Raw genomic sequence first — 27,273 nt, forward strand, 5'->3', positions numbered from 1 at the left:
ATCAACTAGTGTTAAAAGTTTCTGAATAACAAGTCTACTAATTGGTCTTAAGAAAAAAAATGAAGATTGTCATCATGTAAATGTACTCCAACTTCACTGTTCAAAAACTTAATCTCTTATGCTCACCGAGCCTGAAACTATTTGATCAAAAATACAGTAAAAGCGGTATTATTTTGAAATCTAAATATATATTACAATTTAAAATAATACATTTCTATTGTTATATATTTGTTAAAATGTATTGTTTTCCTGTGATGGCAATTTTCAGCATCATTACTCCAGTCCTTCAGTATCACATACTCCTTCAATAATCTTACTAATATGCTGATTTGGTTGTTTTTCTTATTATTATCAATGTTGAAAACCGTTTTGCTGCTTAAGAATTTTGTAGAAACCATGTATTATTAACAGTGTCTTTACTGTCATTTTTGATCAATTTAATGCATCTTTGCTGAATAAGTTTTAATAATAAAAAAGTGACATGCATGCATGCACACATACACACATTTATTCAAAAGTAAGTAGAATATTTTTAGCAGCTCAGCTATATGATAAATACAAACAGGGTGTCCTGAACATGTGCAGTGTAGACTGCTTTGTTAATTTTAATGTGAGTGATCTAGTTTTATGAGATCTAGCTTTTATGTTGTTTTCGAGAAGTTGTTTATGTGGTAAAGAACCCTGAGTTTTTTCGGTGAAAACGTCGAGGCCAAGAGGAAAAGGGGCATGTGGGTTTGCTTTACAGACATGCAGAGGTTTATGAAGCAGAACAACATCTGAATTCTACTTCCTCCTCTGAACCACCTTTCCTGCCAGTTGTAGGGCTTCTGATGGACGTTTGCAGGATTGACACCAATTTGTCCTCCCAAGCAACCATCAGAGAAATTGTGAGGTGTTATAAAAACATGTATTGCAGCTCAAATACATCACTTTACATTAGTCAGGGTATCCTTACAAACATACTGTCGACTCACTCTCATCAGGAGGCCTGTAAAACATGCACGCACACACACACGGCTGTATTTCAGAATAATTACCCTTTTTTGCTCTCCTCAACTTTATTTATTTGTGTGTTCTTGTAATCAAGTTAGTTCATCTGATTTTCTTTGTAAAATGCTCTCTGCATCCTTGTATTCTATCCCTATCTCTTTCCTTCACTCCTTTTCTCTGGACTGTGTAAATATGTTTCCTGTTGATGTGGCTTGGAGGCCTCCCCCCTCTCTGTGGCCCCCCAATCCCTCACCCCTTTCCTCCAGCACCGAGAAACAGACCTCCAAAAGGCAGATGTCTAATATTAACAGCCACGGTCCCGAAAAACCGTGTGCAAAAAAAAAAGTGTCTCCTTTCTGACAGTCAAGAGAGCAAGAGGCCTTGGGCAGACGTTTTTGAAGCAAAGGAAAACTTCTAAAAGATGTGTACATGTGGAGATCAGGCACTGCTAACACATCACACCTGGCCCAGCGCTATTTACAGGTTAACCCTGTGCAGACGGCAGTCGCCTACGGCCTCAGGGGAGCCAAAATATGGAGGGTTTTGTCATCACGCAACTTGAGTCTTGGGGGGGGGGACGAGTCCTGCTAAGCTTTTGATCTCACTTTAAGAGATGCTGGTCTTGATGAACATCACATTGCTTGCTTATGTTAAAGCATCCTAAAATGATGGCGTTCATGATAAAATTATTGAAAAACTCACTCACAAGCGTTAGTAGTAGTATAACACTCTACTACTCAGAGTTTTATACTATTAAGCCAGGATTAGGCCTGAGTTCAATTAGGACATTTAAGTAGCTTTTATTAACGTGCCTTAGAAAAAAACCATTACTGATGTGCATTTTGAGATGAAACATTGGCACTGACATATTTTAAGATATGTCAGTTCAAGTTGCTTTCAGTTAAAAGAGCTCAAACATGCATTTTAGTCTGGGACTAGCTCAAGCCTCGTCTGTGAAGGTGCAGGAAAGTATAGTGTTGTAGATGTACATTACATTTTTCAAAAATTAAAATACAAAAAACTTTGCTAGATTTACATTAATATAACTGTGGAAACTCATCATCATAGTCTTTGAAAATCACAACCAAACTGACATTCAGAGATGCACATGCAAAGAGACGTTACGTTGATGCCTTCCACAGTAGGCCTGAACAACAGAGAGCAGGAGTTCCAGGAACAGATGGTGGTTAGATTTATAAAAGCGCAGTTTATTTCAAACTTTTGTCAAGTTCAGGTTATTTTGCTCTCTCCATCTCGCTCTTTGTTGTTCCTGTTTTTCTTTGCACTGTTTTGCTTTTTATGGCATTTGCTGTGTTTTTTTTTCCCTCGTTTAGTGTTTGACTGTTCTCATCTGGTCTGCGTCTTTCCTGGTGGAGGAAACCCCCTCTGCCGCACAGATGATCATAGCAGAGCTTCAATTCCATTCCTCTGACTCACTCGCTGAGGAACAGTGGATTTTTTGTGCATCATGGAACTGCAAAGAGAGTGAGAGAAAGAGAGGTCTGAGGAAAAGGGCAGCGTTGTGTCTCAGTCACGTCCTTTTCATGGCGTTCTCTCAGTGTGTGTTTGTGAATATGCCAGTCTTTTCGGAATCCGTTGGCACACTGGGTATTTTTTTGAACGAAAGCCCTCAAAGGAAAAAGTAATTGCTTGGAGCTTGCTATTTCATACCTTAGGAGACAAAGTTTGACCCTGTTTGTTCTCCTTAGATTTTCCTAGTCTTATTGTGTATGAATCATTGGTGAGAAAAAGTCTTTGTAATTGCTTTTCAAAACTTTCTACACCTTTGAAGTGTCTTTTCTTTTTGACTGACATCATCTAGCCCTTTTATATTTCTACCCTGATCATGAGCAATCAGTTCCTGATGGATAAATCATGTCCCGCCCTATTTTTTCCTGATCGAATGTCCTGTTTTACTTAGAAACTTCACATTATGGAAGTAAAATGGTTTGCGAGTTCTTTGTTTGGTCTCTTTGAATTGTCAGGTTGAGATGTTTCTCCTAAAATGACTTGGGATACAAATAGAAACTACATCGAAATTAAAAAGTATAGATTATGGCTGCACAATATATCAAAATAAAATGATTACAACATGGCTTTATGTGATTTATCAAATGTTAAGGGATTTAATTGAATAATTATATGTGGCTGCGCTGTGGGTTTTAGAGTTTTGTGTTCATATAATATCGCGTGCAGCTCATGATCCAGTTTCAACATCGATTCATTTACTGAAACCATGCATATATATTTATTTGCTGGCAACCCATCAAAATAAAAGATTAATGGTTTACAGTTTGAAAAATAAAAAATCTTTAGATGTATTAGTGTTGTATTTGTTGCAATTATACTATAAAATATTTTTTTATTAAATAGTTTATTACATTACAGTGCAATAGTATTATTCCAGTATATTTCTTATTTTTAGTATTTTTATTTACTGATAGTCACAATAAAAATTCTTATTTCATAGTCATATTGAATAGCTCAAAGTAGAAATATGGCCTATGAATATGGCCTATCTCAATTTCTATTGTGCAGCCCTAATATAGGAGATCTGAAAACTCTAAGAAAAACTCTAGTGTCTTAAGTCTCAATTTACTCTTCTTTTAGTTTTGCTTGTGTCTAGGAGAAACAGTCGAGCTATCAACGAGATTTCAGTTGTAATTTATCTTTCTTACAGCTTCTGTCGCTTGTTTCGTTTAAAAGTTTTCGTATCCTAATTCCTTGGTTTGCAACCTACTGCCGCCACATTCTCCAGAACATTACACAGTGGAACATTCCACCAGTTTGTTTTTTCTCCTCCTCCTCTCTTTCTTTCTCATTTCTCTAGCTCTTTCCCCGTTCTTTTTTGCTGACCTACTATTTTCAGCTACCACTGTGTCCTGCAGCAGGCTTTCTGCGTGCCTTCATGGGGCAGTGGTTTGGTAATCGTAGTCTCAAGTTCCAGGATAACAAGGGCTCGCATAAAAACAAACCCAGCAGATTGACACCCCTGGTCGTTGCCAGCAGACTGGCACAGTTTGCACTGCCCAGCCAGCAGAACAGAATGAGTGTGCACTTCACAGGAGTGAACTCAATAACCCTCCTCTGGTTTACTAACCTGTGCAAACCCACATCACAGATTTCATCGGTTAAAAAAAACATCCTTAAAGGGGCCGTTCACCCAAAAAGAAAATTCTGTCATTATTTACTCGCCCTCATGACTTCCACAGAACAAAAAAGGTACAAGTTTGAAGAACATGCCATCATGCCACATTTTTGAAGCTTGACCGCACCAGTTCTCATTTACTTTACATTAAATTAAAACAGTAGCTAGGATATTGTTCAGCAATTTACTTTTTGTGCTCTACATAAGAAAGTAAGTCATACAGTTTTGGAACAGCTTGAGGGTGAGAAAATAATGAAAGAATGTTCGTTTTTGGGTGGACTACCCCTTTAAAATCAGGTCTTTGTATCTGTGTTTTCTTTATCTGCTAAATTCAATCCTGGGGTATATTCAAAGTGACGCCACACTGAGTCTGATCTGTATCTGGAGTAACGTGAGCACTTTTTGGACTTTTTAAGAATTTTTTTTTGACAGACAATGGCACCATTTATGTATGTGACAGGCTTCATCCAGACGGGGCAGGTCCAAAAATCTCTCTCTCTCTCTTCCTCTGTATGTCTTCCTCTCTCACTCCTCTATCAGTGTTGAGTCTGAACTGTAGATCAAGTCAGAGCAAAGGAAACTCCTTCCTGAGTACAGAGCATGTCAGAGCAGGCCTGCATTGGAACTCTCCTCTTTCTGCCTGTTTATATTTCCATACATAACTTTAAGGGCCAGATTTACTAACAGCTTGCGCCAGATCAAACCCTTTTTTGGAGTTAATAAACTACTGTCAGGATTTACTAAGACACACAGTGAAAAATTAGCGCTGAAAAGCTGTGGACAGTTTATTTTTGTAGGTTATCTTATTGCATGCATTTGTTAGAGTTTCCCTTTCAGACGTAACATTTATGGGAGGGGGAGAGTATTTAAATGAATCGTGCAAGGCGATTTATTAATTAAGGTTTGCACTCGTCAATTTATTGGTATTGGGCCATTATTTAATGCCTAAAAAAGCATGTGTTAAACCAGACACTAATTTGCGCTGCTCTCGGTAGATTGCGTTGGTTATTATGGAAATGATCCGGCTGCGTCTGTGTTCTTTAATTTGCACGTCGTCAGGAGATCACGCACAGAACTTTCCACTCCCATCGACACTTCAATAGAATTGTAGCCTAGAAATCTAGACGCACCCTAGCGCCAGCAAAATGTATTTTGCAGCCAGGGTAGTCTAGCAACTCTCCATTGACTTTCGAGCTGCAAAAACCTAAATTGGGTCAGGCCAATCACATCGCGTATAGAGTAAGCGGGGTGGGCTTAACATAATGACGACAGAGTTGTGACGGTTCCCTGCTACTTGAAAACAAAGAATAGCCTCTGCTGCTGGAGAACAGTCTTTCGAATCGGCTTTGGCCGCGACTCTGGAGGACTTGGAGTTAAGTTTTTTCTTTGAGAAAAGAGCAAAGAACGGCAATTAAGTCATTCTTAAAAAAAGGAAGATGTGTTCGTAGTTTTGCCGGCCTGATATGGCAAAAGTTAAATCTATCACTAGCTCCGCTGTTGGGATAACGCTCTGGTTGGTTGAAGCGCTGTCCTATTGCATCCAGAGGGAATTTGAAAGACAGCCTTTATCCCGCCCCTCGGATTGAGCCGTGTCTATGGTGAGTTGCCAGGACCTAACATCTTGATGTAGAATTGGGCTCTAACGCTAATTTGCTCTATTTAGTTAATCTGTCCTGAGACTTCAAAATTCACCTGATTGGATTTCTTAAAGAGGTCATGAATTGAGAAATCAAATTTTCCTTGCTCTTTCAACATATAAAAGGTTATTGTACTATAAAAATATCCTGTAAGTTTAAGTACTCAACTTCCTCGTTAGTCCAAAAACGGCTTTTACTGAAACCAAGCTCAGAAAACAACTCGTTTCGGATTTCGTCACGTTATTACGTCACAGTGTGACAAAAGACCGCCTCTGCAGAAGAGGGTCAACCCTACCTTCTACATCACTGCCTCTTCAGTGATTCACACATATCATGTAGTAATAAATAAATAAGAGAATGATGCAAACACAGGATAACTCTAGCAACAAAACCATAGAGATGTCGCTGAGGATTGCAAGATGTTTTGCAGTGCCAAGTTGTGGAAAAACAGTCTTCGCATAGTCTTCCTTGTTATCCTAACATTCAGAAAGCATGGAAGTTCCAGTCTGATCGCGTCAGTAAGACAATGATCATTGTTCGCTTCATTTTACTGTGGATTTGTTTTTAAACAAGACACAGTTTGACGCAGACTTTTGTTCACTGTTCAGAAGGGGCAATGCTGCCCAGTCCAGCAGTGGAGGCACAAGCTGATCTGGCGTGCAGGGTTGGAGAGGAGCTCGGGAAGGTACGGTCTGCCTCTTACGTCATTTCTCCCTTCCCCTCCGCTGGGGAATCTCCCCACACAAGAGCCCCTTCAACCCCACCGAGGTCATCCATGTCTCGGAGCCAGCTATTGAAATCATTGGCCAGCAGCTATAAATCAGAAGTGTGTCTTTATCGTTGCGTGATTCACTCGAGCTTCCGTTGCTATTGGTTTTTTTTTTTTTTTTTTTTTAGGGATGTTGGGTGGGGAGAGGGTAAAGTTCTCAGCCTGTTAACTCAGGATGGAAGCATGGAAATGAAAACAATGCTTGAAACACCAGAGATGGCCTGGCTTGATAGCGACACCCTGGTCTAATTCTCTGAATGGGCTTTTATCAATGACACTGGGAGTAATTCAGGTCACTCCTCAGACTCGTCCACAGCGGGACTAATCAGCTGCTGAGAGCGGAAGGGTGACGGAGAGGGGGAGCGGCTGGAGGGTAGCCGTGAAGTCGTCTCGTTTTCCTGGAGGGCTGTTTGCATAACTCTCTCCACGCAGGAGCTGAATGAGTCCGCGACGGTTTTTATTGCACATCCTGAAAGCCAACACCCTCCCACTCCAAGCATGCTGGGAATTCACAGCCAAGCGCTACATATCCACAGGGCTCACCGTTCCCAAGGCAGGGTGGATCTTCAGACAGACTGTTTGGAATATTGCAGTTTTTGGGCCAATTTGCTTTAGCTTTGAAAGGTGGGCTTTGTACTTAGATTCAGTTGAATCAACATCTCCGTGTCCCCATAGCAAAGAGTTCAAACAGCCATATATCCCTATCCACAGTGACCAATATCTCAGTTTAATATATCACCAGCAGTAAACAACAATTTCAGTAAACATTTATTTTAATTATTTTCATTTATTTTGAAAACAGTATTTATTTATTTATCTACTTCCTAATTTGTGTATTCATTCATTCTTTCATTCATCCTACCAGTACTTAAATTTCAGGAAAGTATGTGAAATTAATTTTATATGTAGAAAAAATATTTATTTTACCAGCACTTTTTTTATTGATTGATTGCACTTAAATTTCAGTACAACTTTAGAAATGATAAAATTGCATTACCCAGTGCCAAGATTGTTGGTAATTTTTTGCTGAAGATCTATTACAAAAAAGCAAAATATTACTTTTCTTAATTGGCATATGTGTTCTAGTTATCGTCTGGTGCCAGGTGGCTGAGTATCAGCAAATTAATGAGTCTGACTCTGGCCAGTATATCAGTCTGTCAATAATTGACACAGAAATAGTTAATTTCTTAAAACATTTAGTCAAACATAATGTGGTTCAGACTTACAGGAGAAATCAATTTTACATCAGGAGGTTTGGAGCACAATGTTGAAAATGGAGAACAAGACAGTGGAATTTGTGTGTTTGAAAGAAATGTGTAAAAGAGCACACATATGTCTCATTTTATGAAAACATTTTATTAATATTTACAGATCCGTGCCAGCAGTCTGACTGAGATCTCTACCTGTGGGACCTTTAACAGAGTGTGTGTTTGTCTGCATGCCAGAGGAGTGTGTCTCGAGGCAGTCAGCCAAGAATACTGCACTAACTTTCATTAATGCAAATACAAACATTTTCATGGTAAATATTTAGGACTGGTATACACCTCACCCTGTGATTCGAGCCTGTGTAAATGCAGTGAGGAAAGCATAGCTCTACTGTCTTTTATTTAACAGTGTTTGGAGTTCACCCCAGGCGAGTTGCAACATAATTATCTTTGCATCGTATTTTGTTATGATTATGTATCAAGATGCCAATTTTTTTTCTGTCAAAGTTTAGTTGTGGGACTATATAATGGTGCTTGAATTAGGATAGATTGTGTGAAGGGAAAGAATTGAATGCCTCCAGGGTCTGTGAAACACAAATACGTCCCTTGATCAGTGAGTCTGTTGGATAAACACTTCGGCTCCCTGAGCTGTGAATTTTCCTTGTTGGATGGAGAGAGACAGATAGTGTTTACAGCAGGAACAATGGGGCATGCAATTACAGACACATGAAAACACACACTGCATGTGTGGAGACACACACAAACCCTCTCCAGAGAAAATTACAATCTCTTATATACATAAATCAGATGGACTGCAGGTCTGGAATTCTGGTGTTTTATCTGGCTGAAAGGAAAAACAGAAGACATTCTGATAGATGGGTCACATTATAGTACGTCTTTCAACATTTGTCCAACCACTAGATGTTTTCCTCATTTATGAAGATGAATTATGATGCAGCTGAATGTTGTGTTCTTCATATGGGTTGTTTTTAATGTGCTCGAATGTGCTCTTTCATAACTTAGCTTTAATGGAGTTCTGTTTCAGTAGTGGAGTCTCTCTATCATTTTTGCTCACACTTAGGGTTTGGGATTTGTTCTAAACCATCTTTCTAGGCATTTAGACTAAGAAAAAAAATATCATCACAGAATATCATCAAGACTTCAAGAGATAGTTTAGCCCAAAAATGAAAATTCTGTCATTTACTCACCATCAAGTTGTTCCAAACTTGAATACATTATTTTCTTCTCCTGAACACAGAAGATATTGAAGGATGTGGGTTTGGGTAACCAAACAGTTGGGGGTTGCCATGATTCCATACTATGGAAGTCAATGGGTACAGTCAGCTGTTTTGTTACCCACATCCTTCAAAATATCTCCATATCTTCTTCTGTGTTTAGCCGATTAAATAAATTCATACAGGTTTGGAACAACTTGATGGTGAGTAAATTGATGACAGAATTTTCATTTTTGGGTGAACTATCCCTTTAATGGTGGGATCTTTTGACATGGACCTGAAGACAACAACCTAGAACCCCTTAGTAACCCTAGCAACACCCTAGAAACCACCTACAGCACCCAAGCATTGTGTTGGTGGCAAGTTTGGATTGGCCTCATTCACATCTTCTGTAGAAAAATATAAACATTTAACCATATAATGAAATATAAACATTTTCTCAATTGTTGGCAAACTATGGAGCTATAAAAAGAAATGTGCAGAACATGGCTTAATCATTTTAATGAGTAATGTTTGTTCATTTTGGATTATTTTTTAGATGCATTAAATGCACCATAATGGTGCTTTTCTTTCACTTTATTTAAAATTTCTTGAATTTATGTTTTGATTAGAGCTCCACAATTCTGAATGAATTGATATAGATTGATATAAATTTATATTCTGAATAGACAACCAAACTAAATAAAATGCTATTTACTAGAGGTTCTGACAAAAAATCGGGGGTTGAACGAATGATTCAATGACTTCACTTGTTTCATTACTGGATGAATCGAATTTCTTGAATGAATGATTCAATGACAAATACATTAAGTCTTTTCTCACCACCTACTTGTGTAACGAAGTGTCAAGTTACTTTTTAAAAGGTAATTTGATCTATATTGATTGCTACCGTAGACATCAGTGTTTATATCCGAACTATAAACTTATATCCCAGTACTACTGTGATAATTTGAATTATTGTAACATGAAAAATATGAAGCTTTGTGAAGCTGTTTTATATCTTTGACAACTGCTCTCACTGGGTCAGTGGATGTTTCGTTTGTGATCGTACTTGTCAAAGGTTTTAATAGACATATATGAATTGTTGTCTTTTAGAAATAAGATTGCGAGGGGTGTTTGAGTCGAGATTGCGTTCTTTTCAACAATTAATCGTGCAGCTCTAGTTTTGAATGAATGAAGGCATCATGGGAAATCTGAGCAGTTTGAGAGTTTTGTGATATCTTTTGAGGAACATTAGGGTTGTTTTTCTCTTGTTGTTTTTCTTGAAGTTCAAGACTAGTATAAAATCTCATCAAGTCTCCATCTGCTATCATATATTATTCTTGTTGTCTAGGAGAAACAACTGAGATGTTAATGATCTCAAGTTTGATTTTCCTCTCCTATGGTGACTACACGCACACACCGTCCCAAATTGGCTTGCTCAAAAACACAGATCAGATTTGCAATCCCTTGCAGAAAAAAGAGCTTTGTTCTTTGCCCAGTGGCCCTCAGATTGATTGCAATGCATTCCTTCCAGAAACATCCCTTTCTTTTGCTCTTTTCTGCCCGTCGTCTCCCTGTCTGGCCAAGCTAGCCCTCCAATGTGAATTAGTGGATCTTACTTCGGAACTGATAGTTTGTGGAACACTGAACTTCCGTTCTGCTCCTCTGCAATCTATGTATGTGCATGCATGTATGTGCTGTCGATCACGGTTTCTGTAAAAAGACAAAACCGAAAACACCACTTGGCAGCTTTTTCTCTAGAGTTTATCTGGAGTAAAAGCAAGAATACACTCTTGAGGACGTGCACGCACACGTACTTTGGTGGTGTGTCAGCGGCCCCCAGGACTGACTGAGTGGACTTTATGAAGTACCCAGCAGGCCTTGCAGTGGGGGGAGAGAGCTTCTCTCTGGAGCACAAAGAGGGGTTTGTTCTGCTGAAGAGGCTCTCTTCCTCGGCAGCCTCCTGAGAAGCCTGGCAATCCAGAAGCTTTCCCCCCCTTTACTTAACCTCAGTCTGTCTCTCTCTTGCTGCTCTTCAAACTTTTACAATTACTCATACTTCCGGTTATGGATGCGAACAAACCGCTTTCCCTAAGTGTTAACCTGCACATAACTTTTTGTGTTCTAGACATGAATGATACCTCAAATCGCGGCTTGATGAGGTAATGTGTGCTATTACTTTTCTAAGTAGTCCGAATATTTTTGCCTGGCAGATTATAAATGGGCTAAAAAAATCTTATAGACCAGAATCATAGAAACCTGATGGTCAGCTCTTTCTACTTGAGCCAGTTAACATTCATCTAGCAACCACCTAGAACACCTTAGCAACACCCTAGCAACCTCCCATGACACCCTAGCTAGCATAGTGGCGGCGGGTTTGGACGGGTTAGCGAAGCTGACATTTTTTTCATATGATGTAAAATTAGGGCTTCCAGTTTAACATGTTAATTTATTGTAATTAATTAATTTGATAAAATTCTAAAAATATTTGGTAACACTTTAGTTTAGGGTCCATTTCTCACCATTTACTAGTTGCATATTACTACGATAATGGCTGTTTATTAGTACTTATAAAGCACATATTAATACCTTATTCTGCATGACCATATTCTACATCCTTTAATCCTACCCAATACCTAAACTTAACAACTACCTTACTAACTATTAATAAGCAGTAATTAGGAGTTTGAGCCAAAATTCGTAGTTAATAGTTAGTTAATAGTGAGAATTAGAGCCTAATCTAAAGTGTGACCAAATTTTTTTTTTTTTCAAAATATGAAAAAAACAATAAAAATGAATTCCCTCTGACATGCGCATTTTAATTATTTTTCTCATTTATATCCCAATATTTTTATCCCAATATATAAATCTCAGAAAGATTGACACTCTATTGCTAAATAAACTGCTGTGGACTGTTGGCCAGACTTATGTACAATGATTTGGAGATAACAAACAAACAAGCAAACAAATAACAATATATTGACTTTTGAGGCAACATTTGTGATTTTTCAATGCTTTACTGCTCCTCTAGAATAATGTAATATCTTTGAATTATCTCCATTTGGGGGCTTTTCTCAACAAAATTAATCTAAATTATAAAACTATTATAGTATTTATTAATATTTTGAATTGGCTTTAATATTATATTATTATTTTCAGTTTTCATTTTAATTTTAGTTTGTGTAAATTTGTCATCTTTATTAGTTAAAAAAAATATATATAATTTCTAATTCACTTCAACATTTTAGATGCCAAGGCAACATTTCTAATATTCGTGAAGGTTTTAATCTAATATTTATATTTTATTTTATGTCAGCTTTATTTCAGTTAATAAAAAAGGATTTGTAATAACACTGATCATGTGCATTTTTTTTTTAAGCCTTAGTATTTTAGTTCTGTTCTGTCTTTCTATCCTTAGCCTTCACGCCATCCATCCCTTCCACCCCTTCAATTGAAGTAGAGGAATGCTTGTGTTGAGTGGAATGCTCTCTCTCTCTCTCTCTCTCTCTCTCTCTCTCTCTCTCTCTCTCTCTCTCTCTCTCTCTCTCTCTCTCTCTCTCTCTCTCTCTCTCTCTCTCTCTCTCTCTCTCTCTCTCTCTCTCTCTCTCTCTCTCTCTCTCTCTCTCATGCTCTCTCATGCTCTCTCTCTTTTTGTGGGTCGAGGATGAAAGGGCCCTTCATATTAAGAGCCTGTGATACAATCCTGTCACTCAGTCATCTAACCCCCTCCCCCCCCCACCAAAATCTCAAACCCAGCTCCTCAACTTTCACAGGAGCGAGAGAGAAGGAGGTCTCCAGCTGCATACCTGCGCGAGACCCTTTCCAAACACGCAGAACAATCTGAATGGATTTTGTTGTGCTCTGTACACGTCGCCCCGTGAAAAGGTTATTTTAAGCTGCCGTGCGTATACACTCATGTCCTGGTGAAATGACCCACACACATCGCTATGTACACAAACCCTTCCCCCGTCCCCTCCGCTGAAGAAACTCCTGTGAAGCCCCTTCAATACAAGCACAAACAGGGTCTTATTCAAACCCGGCAACCGCTAGCTGGAGAGATACTGACCCCGGTATTGACTGATGGGGGAGAAACCGAGGAGAAACTGTAAAATTCATCAGGGTGATTTAGTGCACCCGAGGCTGTCACGCCACGGTTCCTGCAGGGTCTGGAGGAGAGGGCGATGTCTAAAACAGCTGGTGGCCCTCTACATGAGCCCTGGATGAGGGTACGCGCTATGAGTTGCTTCTCTAGGCTTTAAATTCTGACAATAAACAGTCGGTTTGGTGGATGGAGGGGTTTCATTCACCCGCGTCCCATGAGAGCCATAACAGAGAGGGTTTGTGTGCCGGCAGTGGCCGTTTCTTCCTGTGGCGCACCAGTTGGACCTGATGGCTCTATTTCTACCGTGTTGACTGCAGTGAAGCCATAATCAATGCCTTAAACTGTTTGTTTAACCCAATACCACAGTACCAAATATAAGCCTGTGGAGTTCAGTGGGATAGTGGGTCAAAAATGATGTCAAGTCAGTTTTATTGGTAAAGCACTTCTTACAATACACATTGTTTCAAAGCAGCTTTACAGAAAATCATGATGTTAATGTTTATAGTATCTTTATGCCTTATTTACACGTTTAGCATGTTAGAGTTGGGCGAAAGTTGGATGTAGTCTCAGAGCAGAGCCGAGATTTGCTATGTAGTATTTATTGCTTTATGTGAGTTCACTGTATGTATGCGGATAAAGTTGGATGAACTATATATCCAACTTTAAATATACCACTGGACCATAATATATTTCAAATATTTTGGCGACATAAACAGTCATGCAGTTTAGATTTGCTATATAGTATATTTAGCTTGAATAGAAAACAATGAAGCATAGCTCACTTATATCACGATTAACATTCATAATTCCATCTCCTAAGCATATGCGTATCTTATTACCAAAGCATTCCTGTTTTCTTGCTGTTTTCTCGTTGCCCCTGGAATTTTCTTTGCTTAGCCTTGCATTACGTGGTGGAATGAGGGGGCGGAGTCAGCATTGTGCTACTGTTTGATTGACAGCTTTCTTCTCTTTTTCTTTCTGCCTTAGGGCCTGCTGAAGTTCCCATGATGTCACCGAACGGTTCCATTCCACCAATCCACGTTCCTCCTGGCTACGTCTCCCAGGTAACCGGCAGGAATGGGTTAGGGCCGTGCGTCGGGGTGGCGAAACCTCTCTTGCACAATGAGGATGTGATTTCACCCCTCGCAGGCGAATATCTCTTGGAAACATGCTCATAAATTGTGTGTTCAGTATATGACAACCAAACAAACAACAGACGGACATGCACAAAATTCCTAGTTATTCATCATTACTGAACGGTGTCAGGCGAGAGTTTGCTAAAGGTCAGTGGCGGTGACATTTCAGTAGAAAGGTCAAAAAAGTCTTGCGGAGAGGGCAGGAAAAAGTGTTTGAGTTGTGGGTGTAATAAATCAGTGGGGTGGCTTTAATGGCACAAAGGTCACTCGTGTAAATATGATTCATTAGCGCGTTCCACCCGAATGTGAAGGGCAGGACCAGCCCATGTTTGGTGGGCTGCCCGTTTCTTTCTCTTTCAACTTTACAACAAGATGGAAGCTTTTTAGCTTGAGTGCATCGAAATGAAGTGATAACAATGCTCATTATCTGTGTAATTGATGCTCTTTTGCCACAAAAAGTAATGAGATGTAGTTTTGTTGCACAAGCACGTGGCCTCATAAAAAGAAAAATTCTTGTTAGCTTTATCACTTTTCTTTATCACTACACAAAATCCATATGAACGTATGTAAAGTCAACATACATTATCGTTAAAAAATTTGGGGTCAGTAAGATTTGTTTTAAATAATTTCAAAAGAAGTCTCTTATGCTCACCAAGTCTGCATTTATTTGATCAAAAATACAGTAAAAACGATAATATTGTGAAATATTATTACCTATTTCATTCTATCCTAATATATTTTAAAATGAAATTTATTCCTGTGATGCAAAGCTGAATTTTCAGCATCATTACTCCAGTCTTCAGTGTCACATGATCCTTCAGAAATCATTCTAATGCTGATTTGCTGCTCAAGAAACATTTCTTATTATTAGCAATGTTGAAAACAGTTGTCCTGCTTAAACTTTTATTGGAAACCATGATACATTTTCTGGATTCTTTGATAAGTAGAAAGTTCAAAATAACAGCATTTATTTGAAATATAAATCACTTTTGTTCAATTTAATGCATCCTTGCTGAATAAAAGTATTAATTTATTTTAATAAAAAAAATCTTACTGACCCCTTTGTGAACTTTTGATTGGTATTGTACATAAATTACAGTACACACATTAATTGTCTTGTTATTATTGGTACTATTGGTACTGTTTATGAGTTGATTACCTGTCCGGATATGCTTGAGTTGTGTAGTATAAGTTTCACAGTGTTTTGTCATTAAGATTCAAGATTTATGTCTGATATTAATTAATAAATGTTACATGTATTTCCAAAATGTCAGTATTTCTCTCTGGACAAACCCTTTGGTTTAAGGTGGGAAAGCTAATTGGATTTGGCCATAATTTTTCATTATGAATGTTGACTGTACAGTTTGTATGCATTTTGTGTTACTGTTGATGAAGAATAGCTAGGGCTCACCAGTCATCAATTTACAAACTAGAAACTTCAGAGGGGGAAGTTTTAATATTAAAACATATATATTTTATTCTTTGAATCTAGAACATATTGATTTCCCAGAAGGCCCTGCAGATCTTAACAGTTCTTTCCTCCAGTATAAGCATAACTGAGCACTTTGGTTTGGTTTCTGCTGTCGTCACTGACCTCACTTTCTAACCCTGGGTGACCAATCTGACTTCAGGATCACCCAGGGTTAGAAGTGTCTGTCAGTGGGATGATTTCTCCCATGTGAACTGTACCAGCAGATCTGTGATTCCTGCAAGCGTCTTCCATGCATACATTCCTCCACTGGAATGTATTTGATAGCCGTTCCATTAGAAGGCTTTGTTTACTTTTGCATTCCTGCCCTTTGTTTAAAGTGGCACTGTACGTCTGCGGTTGCAACTGTTGGCACATTATATCCAGATACAGGCTGTATTATGTGTTGGGTTGGGCTACTAATGGCTGACATCAGAGAGCCTGTGATGTTGGGAATTGTTTGGCTTGACGTCTGTGCGTGTTTGTATTTTCAGGTTCTGGAGGACAATACGGGCGTGCGGAGGGTTGTGGTGACACCTCATTCTGAATGTTTCCCCCCCAGTTACTCTCCGGCTCTGTCCCCGAGCCACCACATTCACCCTCCATACCTGACGCACCCACACTTTATTCCAGCCTCACATACGTCATACTACCCTCCAGTCAGCCCCGGTGATGTGTCCCCACACCAGTTCTATCAGCATCGACTGCCCCCCATCTACCCGGAAGGTAAAACTTCATTGTCCATAGCAGACTAAAAGTTTCCTGGTCTATTCAGCTATTTAAACACATACTTAAGTGAGGACGGGCAACCATGTCTTTATACTGAATCATAACACTGTCCTAACCTGGCTCAACATGAAAGCAAAGTACCACACAAAGCTATAAAACACAGCCAATCCAAAGATACATTATTAATGAAAAGTTTAAACATGCTTGATGTTTCTCTCTTGTTGCAAATTAATATGAATTTACTATATATATATATATATATATATATATATAATATATATATATATATATATAAAATATATGAATTTCTTTAATAAACTAAAATGTGAATTTAATAAACTAAAATATAAGAGTGTTTTAGTTTAGGTTTTGTGCATATTCAATCCTACACAAAATTAGTTTTGTAAATTATATATTTTTTATTGTATATTTTTATTATATATATATATATTATTGATGTATAAGATGATTTATTTTGAAAAAATTGCCATATGTATATACATTGCTGCACAAAAATAGTTTTGTGGACTCATACATTTTACGCTGAATATGAAATGCTTATATATACATATTATTTAAAATGTATGAATGTAGTACACTAAAATTTAAATAGCAAAATTAAGCTAAAATATAATACAATTGATTAATTAAAACATTTATTTAAATTTTTAACAGGTATACAACACTTAAATTAGTTTTGTATACTAGAATATAAATTGTATATTCAATATAAAATATATTAGTAATATTATATATTTTATATAAATACATGTTGATTTGTTTAACATTTTCACTTTTACCTGGTGTCATTTGCTTTGTACTTTCTGTCGTGTAATTATGATCTTTTACTTATCTCAGAGATCATCCCGCTGTATAACGTCTCCACTTTCATGGGTCATGAGGAGTACTGTAAACCTCCACCCAAGAAGCTCAAACAACCAGTGGAGCGTACAGGTCTAAGTCAGGTGACCAGCTCAGTTTCCAGCAGCTACAAGAACAGCACGGCCTGCACCACCACAGCGAACGGCCATGGAAAGAGCCACAGCAGCTCTGGAGGAAGAGGAAGCCCTGGCAACAAGAGGCCAGATCGAAGAGCCAGAGGAAGCCCCAAACACACAGACACCGAGCCACAAGGTGGGCTAAGTAGACGTCTAAATTAAGAGACATCTTGCTGATTTTGTTCTCATGTCTCTGTAGTATTTTCATACGTGTGGAAACAGCTGAGAGCAAAAACAGGATATTTCCAGTGTCAGCTGCACTCAAATAACAACAGTCAGAGCTGCTGACTCTTCAAGATGAGTCAACAAGCTTGAGTCCACATCTGTTCACTTTAAAGCCTAATTTCTATGAAGTATTATGGGTCTTTACCTCCAAGCCTTTATTTTTGAGCTTTTTTATCAGTGTCAGCACTTACTCTGTGGTGTGACACACATACACATTGGATAAACAGTAGATAGTACAGGAAGCAAGTAGGAATGTGGAAGAGTGCCCACTACTGGTGAAATGCAGTCAGTCACTTGAATGGCATAGGCTGTGTTTGGAATAATTTATGCTACCATTCAAAAGTTTGGGGTCTGTAGGATTTTTTATTTATTTTTTCTGAAAGAAATTAATACTACTGATCAACAAAGTTGTATTAAATTGACCAAAAGTGACAATAATGACATTTATAATACTACAAAAGATATTTCAAATAAATGCTGTTCTTTTGATCTTTATGTGCAAAGAATCCTGGAAAAAATGTATCACGGTTTTCACAACAATAATTAAGCAGCACAACTGGTTTCAACATTGATAATAGTAAGAAATTTGACTTGATCACCAAATGAGCATATTAGAATGATTTCTACATATGCATATTTTCTATATATACTGATGATAACCTTCTACATTTTCTAAAATATGCAATATACAACCAGAGCACACTGCAAATATTGTGTCCCACAAAGCAATGCGATCAACTTAACCTTCCGCTTCAGTGTCGGTTACCCCCGCAAATATATTTTTATTTGTATACTTCTTACATATATGCTAATTAGCCAAGAAAGAGAGAGAAAAATAAATAAATATAAATATAAATATATAAATATAGCTATATTATTATTATTATTATTATTATTATTATTATTATTATTATATTTTTTTTTCTCTCTTTCTTGGCTAATTTGATTGACCTGGAAGGTAAGAAGTTAAAAAATACTAATATATTTAAAAAAAAACATTTATCTGGAAATTTTATACATTAAAATATAATTTTATATAATTTTTATATATTTATTTTATACATACTACGTTTTGATATTTTCATATCGAAATATTTTAATGTATCGTAATTAAAGTGTGATTTAATTACAAACAGTTAATAGTTAAAGATATATACTATAACTATTAGGGTCTAATTAATTATTTGTGAGTCTTTCTGACTGATTCATTAAAAAATAATGGTCACACTTTACAATAAGGTTTCATTTGTTAACATTAATTTATGTATTAACTAACATGAACTAAAACAAGCAATACATTTGTTACTGTATTTGTTAGTCTTTGTTAAGGTTTGTTAATAAAAAATACAGCTGTTCATGTTATTTCAGTGCATTAACTAATGTTAACAATTACAACTTTTTTAAATAATATATTAGTTAATGCTATAGATGCTGTGGCAAATCAGAAAACACTGTTCTGAGGAAGAACCGGTTCTTGATCCCCAACCTTAGTATGCAGTATTCATTTGAAGTATGTAGAATACAGTAAGCTTGTATTTCATTGAGGATTCCAATCAGAGCTGTTCTGGGATCAGATGGTAGATGAATGTGCAACACATGTTGCATCAGATGCAGTAAATTCCATATTTCCTTTTCTTTCATCATTTCTTTTGAAAACAGCTCACTCTGTCTCACTGTTTTCCTCTGTGTTCTTTAATGTCTTATCTTACCCTGGTCTTTGTTCTTGCGAACCTTTGGTTCCCATGCCTCTGTGTCTGTGTGTTAAAGAGAGGGAGAGCGTGTGTGTCTGTAGTCTGTCTGTGGCAAAACCACAGCGCATAATGAGATGCAGATCTTTTCTTGTCTGAAGTGATAGCACAAGGCTGGACCTTGTTAAAATGCACAGTCAAAAGGCACTGCAAATTAAAACAAGAGAGGGGAAGATGAGCGGTTCCTGTGAAGAGTGTCTGAGGAGGCTGAAATCTGGCTGAAATATGTAACGTCAGAAGTTTAGACTTGGTCTTCATTCCCAGCGGTGTTCAGGACTTTGAAGCTGTAGCTTTTTAACAAACTACTCATAGTTGGAAACTAATACACATAAATATTTTTTTTTACTTTAAACTTTTAAAGTATCTTACTGAAATTAATCAGTGCAGGAAAATTAATCATTGAATTGTCTTATTTAAAAAATAAACCATTTAGCAAAATGATTCACTTTTGTACACACACCATTGGTAGACATGTGCAGTACTATATTACAAAAATTAGTGACGTTTGTGAGCTTTCTGCTGAAAAATGGAGTTTGTAGCATTACTGTATTTACTCTCAAAATTGTTTTCCAACAGTGTCGTGACTCTTTATTTGAATCCGATGAGTAATTCAAGAGCACTTTGACCTATTTTGATTAATTTTTAGTCCATACATGGAGTGGAATCTCTCATTTTTCCATTCTCTCCATTAAAATAAAGAATCCTCTGAAAACATCCTCCATTTCCCAATCCCATCAACATCTTGTTGGGGGGAAACCATAGAGGTCAGTGTTGGGTCATGTCGCCATGACTTCATCGCAGTGATGACTCATTGCAGGAGCCCCTTGGGCCCCTTAAGAGCCAGACCTATGATCCTCACTCGCCCAACAGCCACTTTCCTTCCCGGCGCAGGCCCGCTCCGACAGCTCCGTCTATCAGGACGTCTCTAATGCCCCAGATCTGTGTCTCTGTCTGCTGATACTGAATTTATGTTCTTTGTGTTTCTTTCTCTTTTCAAACAAGCATGAAGATGTTACAAGCACACACAAACTCTGATTTATGACTGAAAGGAGACGTCTGTCTATATTTAATCTCTTTTCTGTGCAGATCATGATGTGGACACGAGACGAGTTCAGGCTGTGCCATCAGGAATGGACAAGCCCCAGGTGGGTGATTCAAAACGTGTTGTCTCACAAATCTCCTCTGGAGCAGCAAATCGAAAAGCTTTAATGTCATAATTTCACGCTTTTGCCCGTGATTGTTTTATCGTCCTGCAGGATTATCGCTCCACTTTAAATATGTTATTGCTTGCCAAGTGCTTCGAATTAGAAATATGAACATAATCCTAAGTATTATGATTTACATTTACGCATTTAGCAGACGCTTTTATCCAAAGGGAGTTACAAAAGAAGACAAAGCAAAATTCATAATATACAATACCAGGTTTATTAGACAACTAGATTTGGATGCAAGCTAAGAAATGCAGAGAAGAAATTGAACTTTTGTTTAATTTATCATTTAATTTAAATCTTTTTTTTTCAGTATTTGTTTCTGTTCGAGGTCAAATTGACCCCTGCTAATACACACTGCAGAAAAATACATATTATTTGATTATATATTATTATTTTTATCTTTTTTTTGTCTCTATTTTTATGATACACACATATATACTCACATATACACATATAAACTTTGTGTAACACATCTCAAATTGTTTATGCTACAGACATGAATCACTCCTCAAACCATGCACCTTGAGGAGAGTTGTTCTGTTTCGTTTCTTAGAAGTTGATAGAATGGTTTTTGTGTGGTGGACGATAAAAACTTGACTTGAGTAATAACCTGGGATCAGATTGTCAAAAGGTGGGCTCTTTTGACTTGGCAACCACCTAGCAACCATCCAGAACACCCTTGCTACCTGCACAACAACATAACACTTGAAATGTAAGGATTGTTATTGTCTAGAAGCGGTCCGAATGAAGCACTTCCGTTTACGTTCACGAGGGGGCAGCAGGAGTTAATGAATGACTTAATGGTTCACCTCTCTTCATAATCTTCATCACTTTCTGTCTGTAGAAACACATTAAATGTGCATTCAAGGTTCAAAATGTGACGGTAACATACAGGGGCCCACAGTTTTTAACATGTATGAATGTCACAAGCACAATAAGGTTTTGTAAGGTTTTAAATGATGAAACTCCAAATATACTGTTCAAAATAAAGATTAAAAAGCATTTGGACTTGTTTTCAAATGTTAGGGAAACCTATTCATAGATGTGATGAACTACACCTGTTTGATCTTGAGGCAAACTGACTTCATATATCCACTTTGGGAGCAGGTATTTAAAAAAGCATTTGCAAAAATGGCTCAGGGTCCTGAAAACCCTAATTCTGTGTAAATGTATTAGTTCAAGGTCAATTTGACCCCTGCAAAAACAAAACTGTAGAAAAAAAACAAAAAGAGCAACCTGAAGTAAACAACTGACAGCAATGTGCCTCTACAGTGAGTACGCCAGAGGATAAAAATAATACTAAATCATTTTATTTGAATGCAAAATGGAAAGTATTGGGTAAATAGTCTGGTTTGCCATGGCTGAAGCCTCTTCAGTCGCAGATGTTTTGTGATAAAGAGTCTCTCCGCTCTGAGCAACTGTGAAGGACGTAAGCTGTAGTGTGTTCTGACTGATGCTTCATTCTCTGGAGATGAGCCTGCGGTAGCCTTGGCACCCAAATTAACTACTTTTTACAGCTGCCTCGATTTATTGATGTACCTGACATCATAAATAATTTGAAATTAGAATTCAAAGCCAGCCAGCATTTTATTTTGGACTTTAAATCTTCCAGGCTCTTTTCTAAAAAAAGATGTTTCAGACTTGTTGTCAGACTCTTTAACTATTGAATGTGTCTTTATTTTGGCTCCTCAGGTGTCTAATGTTCAGGCCCACTCCGCACTTGTGTCGTGGACTTCTGTTTTCTTATCGGGATCACCTGGACGGGTCCCTTCCTGTAGTTACGAGCTCCAGCTCAAGGACAAGGGCCGTGACGGGAAATACAAGGTTGTGTACAGGTAAGGCCTTTTTTAGCATCATGTGTACTGCACTTCACTCTTGACAATTTTTTTAAATTGATTTATTAGATTGCGGTTTTAGTTCAAACCCCCTCATGATCTTATTTCTAAATTACAACAATTTGGATAGGTCTATCAAACCTTTGAAAAGTTAGAACATTCAAATGTTCGTTTGCGCTGCCGGCTGTCATAGGTATTAAACAGCTTCACAACCACACACTATCATTTCATTCAAAGACACTGATTCATCCAGTAATGAAACGAGTTTTTATGTGTGTGAGTCATTGACTCATTCATTCAAACCTTAAAAACAACAACAGTTAATTTAAATGAATTACATTTATTTAAATAGACTGCATCAATTAACATTGTCAGAACCTCTAGTAATTGACTCTAGTAAATTTAGTTTTCTATTCAGATTTTTGTGATTCTCAATTCTCAATATGATTTATGCTTTTTCTTTGTTTATTAGTATAGTTACATAACAATCTTGTAATCTTCCCCATGTGGGTAGGAAATTAACCTCATGTAGATCTATAGTTTTCTTTTTTTGGTCCCCAAAGCAAATCATAAAGGCTATTATGAATTGATTTGAAAGATGAGGGAGGTTTTACGGATGCTTCATCCATCTACTCTCACACACAGATTTTCACTCTTAGTCTATTTTTTTTTCAGTGGTGAGGAACTCCAGTACACCCTCACTGACCTCAGACCAGCCACGGACTATCACATCCGGTAAGAATAGTGTTTCATATTTGCATTTATTCATCCAGCACACACTTTTAACCGAGCGACGTACAAATGAGATGAAACGCTCCATTAACCGAGCACTTTGAATTTCATTCAAGTGCTGAAGAGAGGTGAATGGCCTGATATCTGATTAACAAGACTAAATGAAAGATAATGAATGCGAAAAAATGGATTTGTATTTAAATGTGAATTTCCTGGATCTAAAGAGCGGAGTGGCAAAAAGAGTTCTTCTTGTTATTACAGTGGGTGCAGCATTTAAATACATTCATTGTTATCACTAAATGATTCATTTAAGTTGGCAATAGTCGATTTTTCTGCGTATTTATTGAACGTGATGATGATGAATCACTCTTGTCTTCATTTGGAAATTCTCACCATGTGTTTTACAGAGTAAGCTCGGTGTGTAACTCTGTCAAGGGTCCCAGTTCGGATGCGAGGGCCTTCACTACCCAGAGTGCGCCTCCTGAAACCCCTCTACCCCCCAGACTGTCCCATCGCACCAAGAGCTCCCTCACATTACAGTGGAAGGTACGTTCTGTATTATTGTGCTGAGTTGCTACAAACCATTAAAACTTTAATGGTTGGGCTTCTGAACTTTATTACTTGATGGTGGAATAGTCTGATTATTGATCCTGATTATTAATTACTGATCCCGATTATTAATAATAATTATTAATTTGTAGTTATTTATTGATCATTGTGTTGCTTCATGCCAAGTAATGCCTCACAGTTATGTATGACCTCTCATCAATATTGACTTATTTTGTTTATTATATTGTTGAATTGATAGTATATAATTATATATAATATATCATATTTTGATCAAATAAATGCATCCTTGGTGTGCATAATGTAAAAGACTTCTTTCAAAAACATCTAAAACTCTTACCAACCTCAAACTTTTGAATGATAGTGTATACTGTGTATAACTTTTTTGTAATTTCTCATTTTTATTGCAGCCCCCTGTGGACAACGGCTCAAAAATCACCAATTATGTTCTAGAATGGGATGAGGTATGTACCGCATCACCTGTTTGAATTAATTTGGTAATATCCTGAGTGTGTCATCTACCCCTCAACCATTCAGTTGATTTCTCTCTCACTCACTCACTCACTCACTCACTCACTCACTCACTCACTCACTCACTCACTCACTCACTCACTCACTCACTCACTCACTCACTCACTCACTCACTCACTCACTCACTCACTCACTCACTCACTCACTCACTCACTCACTCACTCGCCTTAATTTTTTGCTATTTGTTCCCGTCCCTATGGCATGAGATGTTGGTCCTGAGGAGACTAAGGCTTTAACGACTGTTCTGCTTTACACCACAGACTGTGTACTTTATTTTCTGGCTCAATAAGAGTTCATTAAAACTCCTCAGCTGTGGCTGGCAGCGGTTCCTCCCCGCAGAATCCATCCTAAATACCTCTGCCTTTTAACTTTAATTATATTCTGGCTCCTGTTGTTGTGACAGTTAGCACAGCTTCCAGCAGCAATTTTGTTTTTGTTGTGGTCTTTTCATGTAAAGAGTGTTCTGTTCTGGCACAGTGTATGGCTGCTGCTGGTCTTTTCTGTGTTTTAAGATGTTTATTTTATGCTTGTCATCCTATTTGTCATTCCTAACTGCATCGTTTAATCCTTGTTGCTTTTCCAGGGTAAAAAGAACAGCATTTTCCGTGAATTTTACGTCGGACACCAACGACACTGCAAAGTAATGAGGTTGTGCCCTGCTGTTGGGTACACGTTTCGAGTGGCAGCGCGAAATGATATTGGCACCAGGTTTGTTTATTTGTCTGTATGTCATTTACAAAAAATAAATAAAATATATATATATATGTATGTATTATTTTAATTAAATTAACCAGTAATACATGTTTTATTATTTTATTTATTTATTTATTTATTTATTTATTTATTTTTTAAATTACATTCATTTATTTATTTATTTATTTATTTATTTATTTATTTATTTATTATTATTTTAATACCCAGTAATACAAACCATGTGTTTTTGATGTTTATTAGGATAATTCCGTTGTTCTTTGAAGTACCTTGGAGTACTATCAAAAATACCATGGTAAATGAATATAATGATCTATCAGCAATATAGAAATATTTCCATCTGATACCACTATTTATCATTTCTGAGTTATTTATTTTTCTGGTTATTTCTGAGGTTTAGGTGAAATGTTGTTTTATTTTTTTGCAATAAATCCTAAAACAATTTTTATAAATATAACCCACCAGCATATGTCCTTTTGGTTGAATGCAATTTAGTAGAATTTTGGCCCTGTGGTGTCCTTGTGTTTAATGGCGCGGTAAATGAGAAAATTCTCCTCACTACTCACTGTGAGTGGCGGCAGTGTTGTTTTCCCAGGGGGAAAAGTCCAAACAATTTATAACTTTGTGCTTCTCGCACGCTTTGATGAGACACGGATATGTTGTATAATCTTTATAGGATGGGAAAGGATGGGATTTATTACTGTTTACGGTTTTCTTTTTCTCCAGTGGGTTCAGCACAGAAGTCGTCTTCTACACCACAGGAAGTCTCCCACAGATTTCCTTGCCTCCACGGCTGGTAAAGGCAGGTCCGTCCTGGGTTACGCTGGAGTGGACTCGACCAAACAGCTGCAGCGCTGAGGATGTGGTCACGTACACCCTGGAGATACAGGATGAGACCAAGGTGTTGAACTCAGCTCTACCATACGCATCCCATAATCCCCCTTGTGTTGTAGTTATTATGGCTTTCTGTTGCCATCCTTTTCACCACAAATTGGCTTTCTCGGTGTTGAGGGAATATGACCGCTAATTGACAGATCAGTCTTTTAGCTGTTTTTTTCTACCTCACTGGTTAATCACCATTGCCCACAGTTGTCAGAGTAACATGGATCGACTCTTCTGGATCCATGACTAATGCGCCATCCAAATATTAGAGCGAGATTTCATGCACATTATTTTTTTTTATATAAATTGTAGGATCTTTGCATTTTTAATACATTTAAACAAATTTATTAGGAAATAGGCTTATTCTATGATTTTCTTTTACATTTTAATATATAGTTTTAATTGTATAATTATATAACATTAAATATATAATTCATAGATTTTTATATAATTATATGTGACCCTGGACCACAAAACCAGTCACAAGGGTACATTTTTTGAAATTGAGATTTATACAACTATTTGAAAATCTGGAATCTGAGGGTGCAAATAAAATCGAAACATTGAGAAAATCGCCTTTAAAGTTGTCTATTTATGTTTGCGCTTTTGGTGCATCCACTCACAAAAATACATTTTTTATGTTTACGGTAGGAAATTTACAAAATATCTTCATGGAACATGATCTTTACTTAATATCCTAATGATTTTTGGCATAAAAGGAAAAATCGATAATTTTGACCCATACAATGTATTGTTGGCTATTGCCAAAAAAAAAACCTGTGCGACTTGTGACTGGTTTTGTGGTCCAGGGTCACATATAGTATTAATTATAAAATATTTTATCCCAGTTCAATGTCATGAAACATGCAACAGCATCTGCTACCTATTTTACCTTTGTATTTGGACATATTTCAGAGTGAAACAGGACATTAATCAAGAAAAAAATTTAGGAGTCCGCTTTATTTTGTCCATTAGCGTTTGATTGGATCGTAAACAGAAGTGTTACTTACCAGATTGGAGGGAAGGTATTGAAAAATAAGAGGCATTGGTTTGACAAAAACAAATTGTGGTGTTAGTTTGGGGTGGGACTAGCTGGAAATAATTGTTCCATACTTCACTTCTTGACATCTAAAAAACAATGTGTTTTTGGCAGGGACTGGACTTCCAGGAAGTTTACAGCGGTTTGGAGCTGAACTGTAAGTTGGAGTCCCTAAGAAGGAACACGCAGTACAAATTCAGGGTGAGTGATGAGTTTTCCAGCACAGAAATCATGAATGTCATGATTTTCAATTCATGATTTCTTTTGTTCACACACACAACCATACGCACGTAAACAAACCATCCATACAGGTGTTTAACTAGGGTTCTAGAAATCACACGTTCCTCAGGCACTTTCGCTTCCTCATTTCCTCCTACACCAATCAGGCAATTA

The 27,273-nt window shown here is 37.3% G+C and overlaps 1 protein-coding gene across 2 annotated transcripts in view; it reads left to right on the top strand.

The window, feature by feature from the left end:
* fndc3bb (fibronectin type III domain containing 3Bb) overlaps positions 1-27,273 on the top strand; it is a 56,718-nt gene that overhangs the window by 11,667 nt on the left and 17,778 nt on the right. For both annotated transcript variants that reach the window (XM_079863766.1, XM_079863765.1), the window contains exons 2-12: positions 14,028-14,132; positions 16,167-16,398; positions 17,260-17,535; positions 20,459-20,517; positions 22,276-22,418; positions 23,094-23,153; positions 23,558-23,696; positions 24,128-24,181; positions 24,832-24,956; positions 25,686-25,860; positions 26,995-27,081. In XM_079863766.1, the coding sequence (XP_079719892.1) occupies positions 14,073-14,132; positions 16,167-16,398; positions 17,260-17,535; positions 20,459-20,517; positions 22,276-22,418; positions 23,094-23,153; positions 23,558-23,696; positions 24,128-24,181; positions 24,832-24,956; positions 25,686-25,860; positions 26,995-27,081 (1,410 nt within the window). In that variant the 5' untranslated portion in view covers positions 14,028-14,072. The remainder of the gene's footprint in view (positions 1-14,027; positions 14,133-16,166; positions 16,399-17,259; positions 17,536-20,458; positions 20,518-22,275; positions 22,419-23,093; positions 23,154-23,557; positions 23,697-24,127; positions 24,182-24,831; positions 24,957-25,685; positions 25,861-26,994; positions 27,082-27,273) is intronic.

This window comes from Squalius cephalus (genome assembly GCF_949319135.1).
Source record: "Squalius cephalus genome assembly, chromosome: 25".
NCBI lineage: Eukaryota > Metazoa > Chordata > Actinopteri > Cypriniformes > Leuciscidae > Squalius > Squalius cephalus.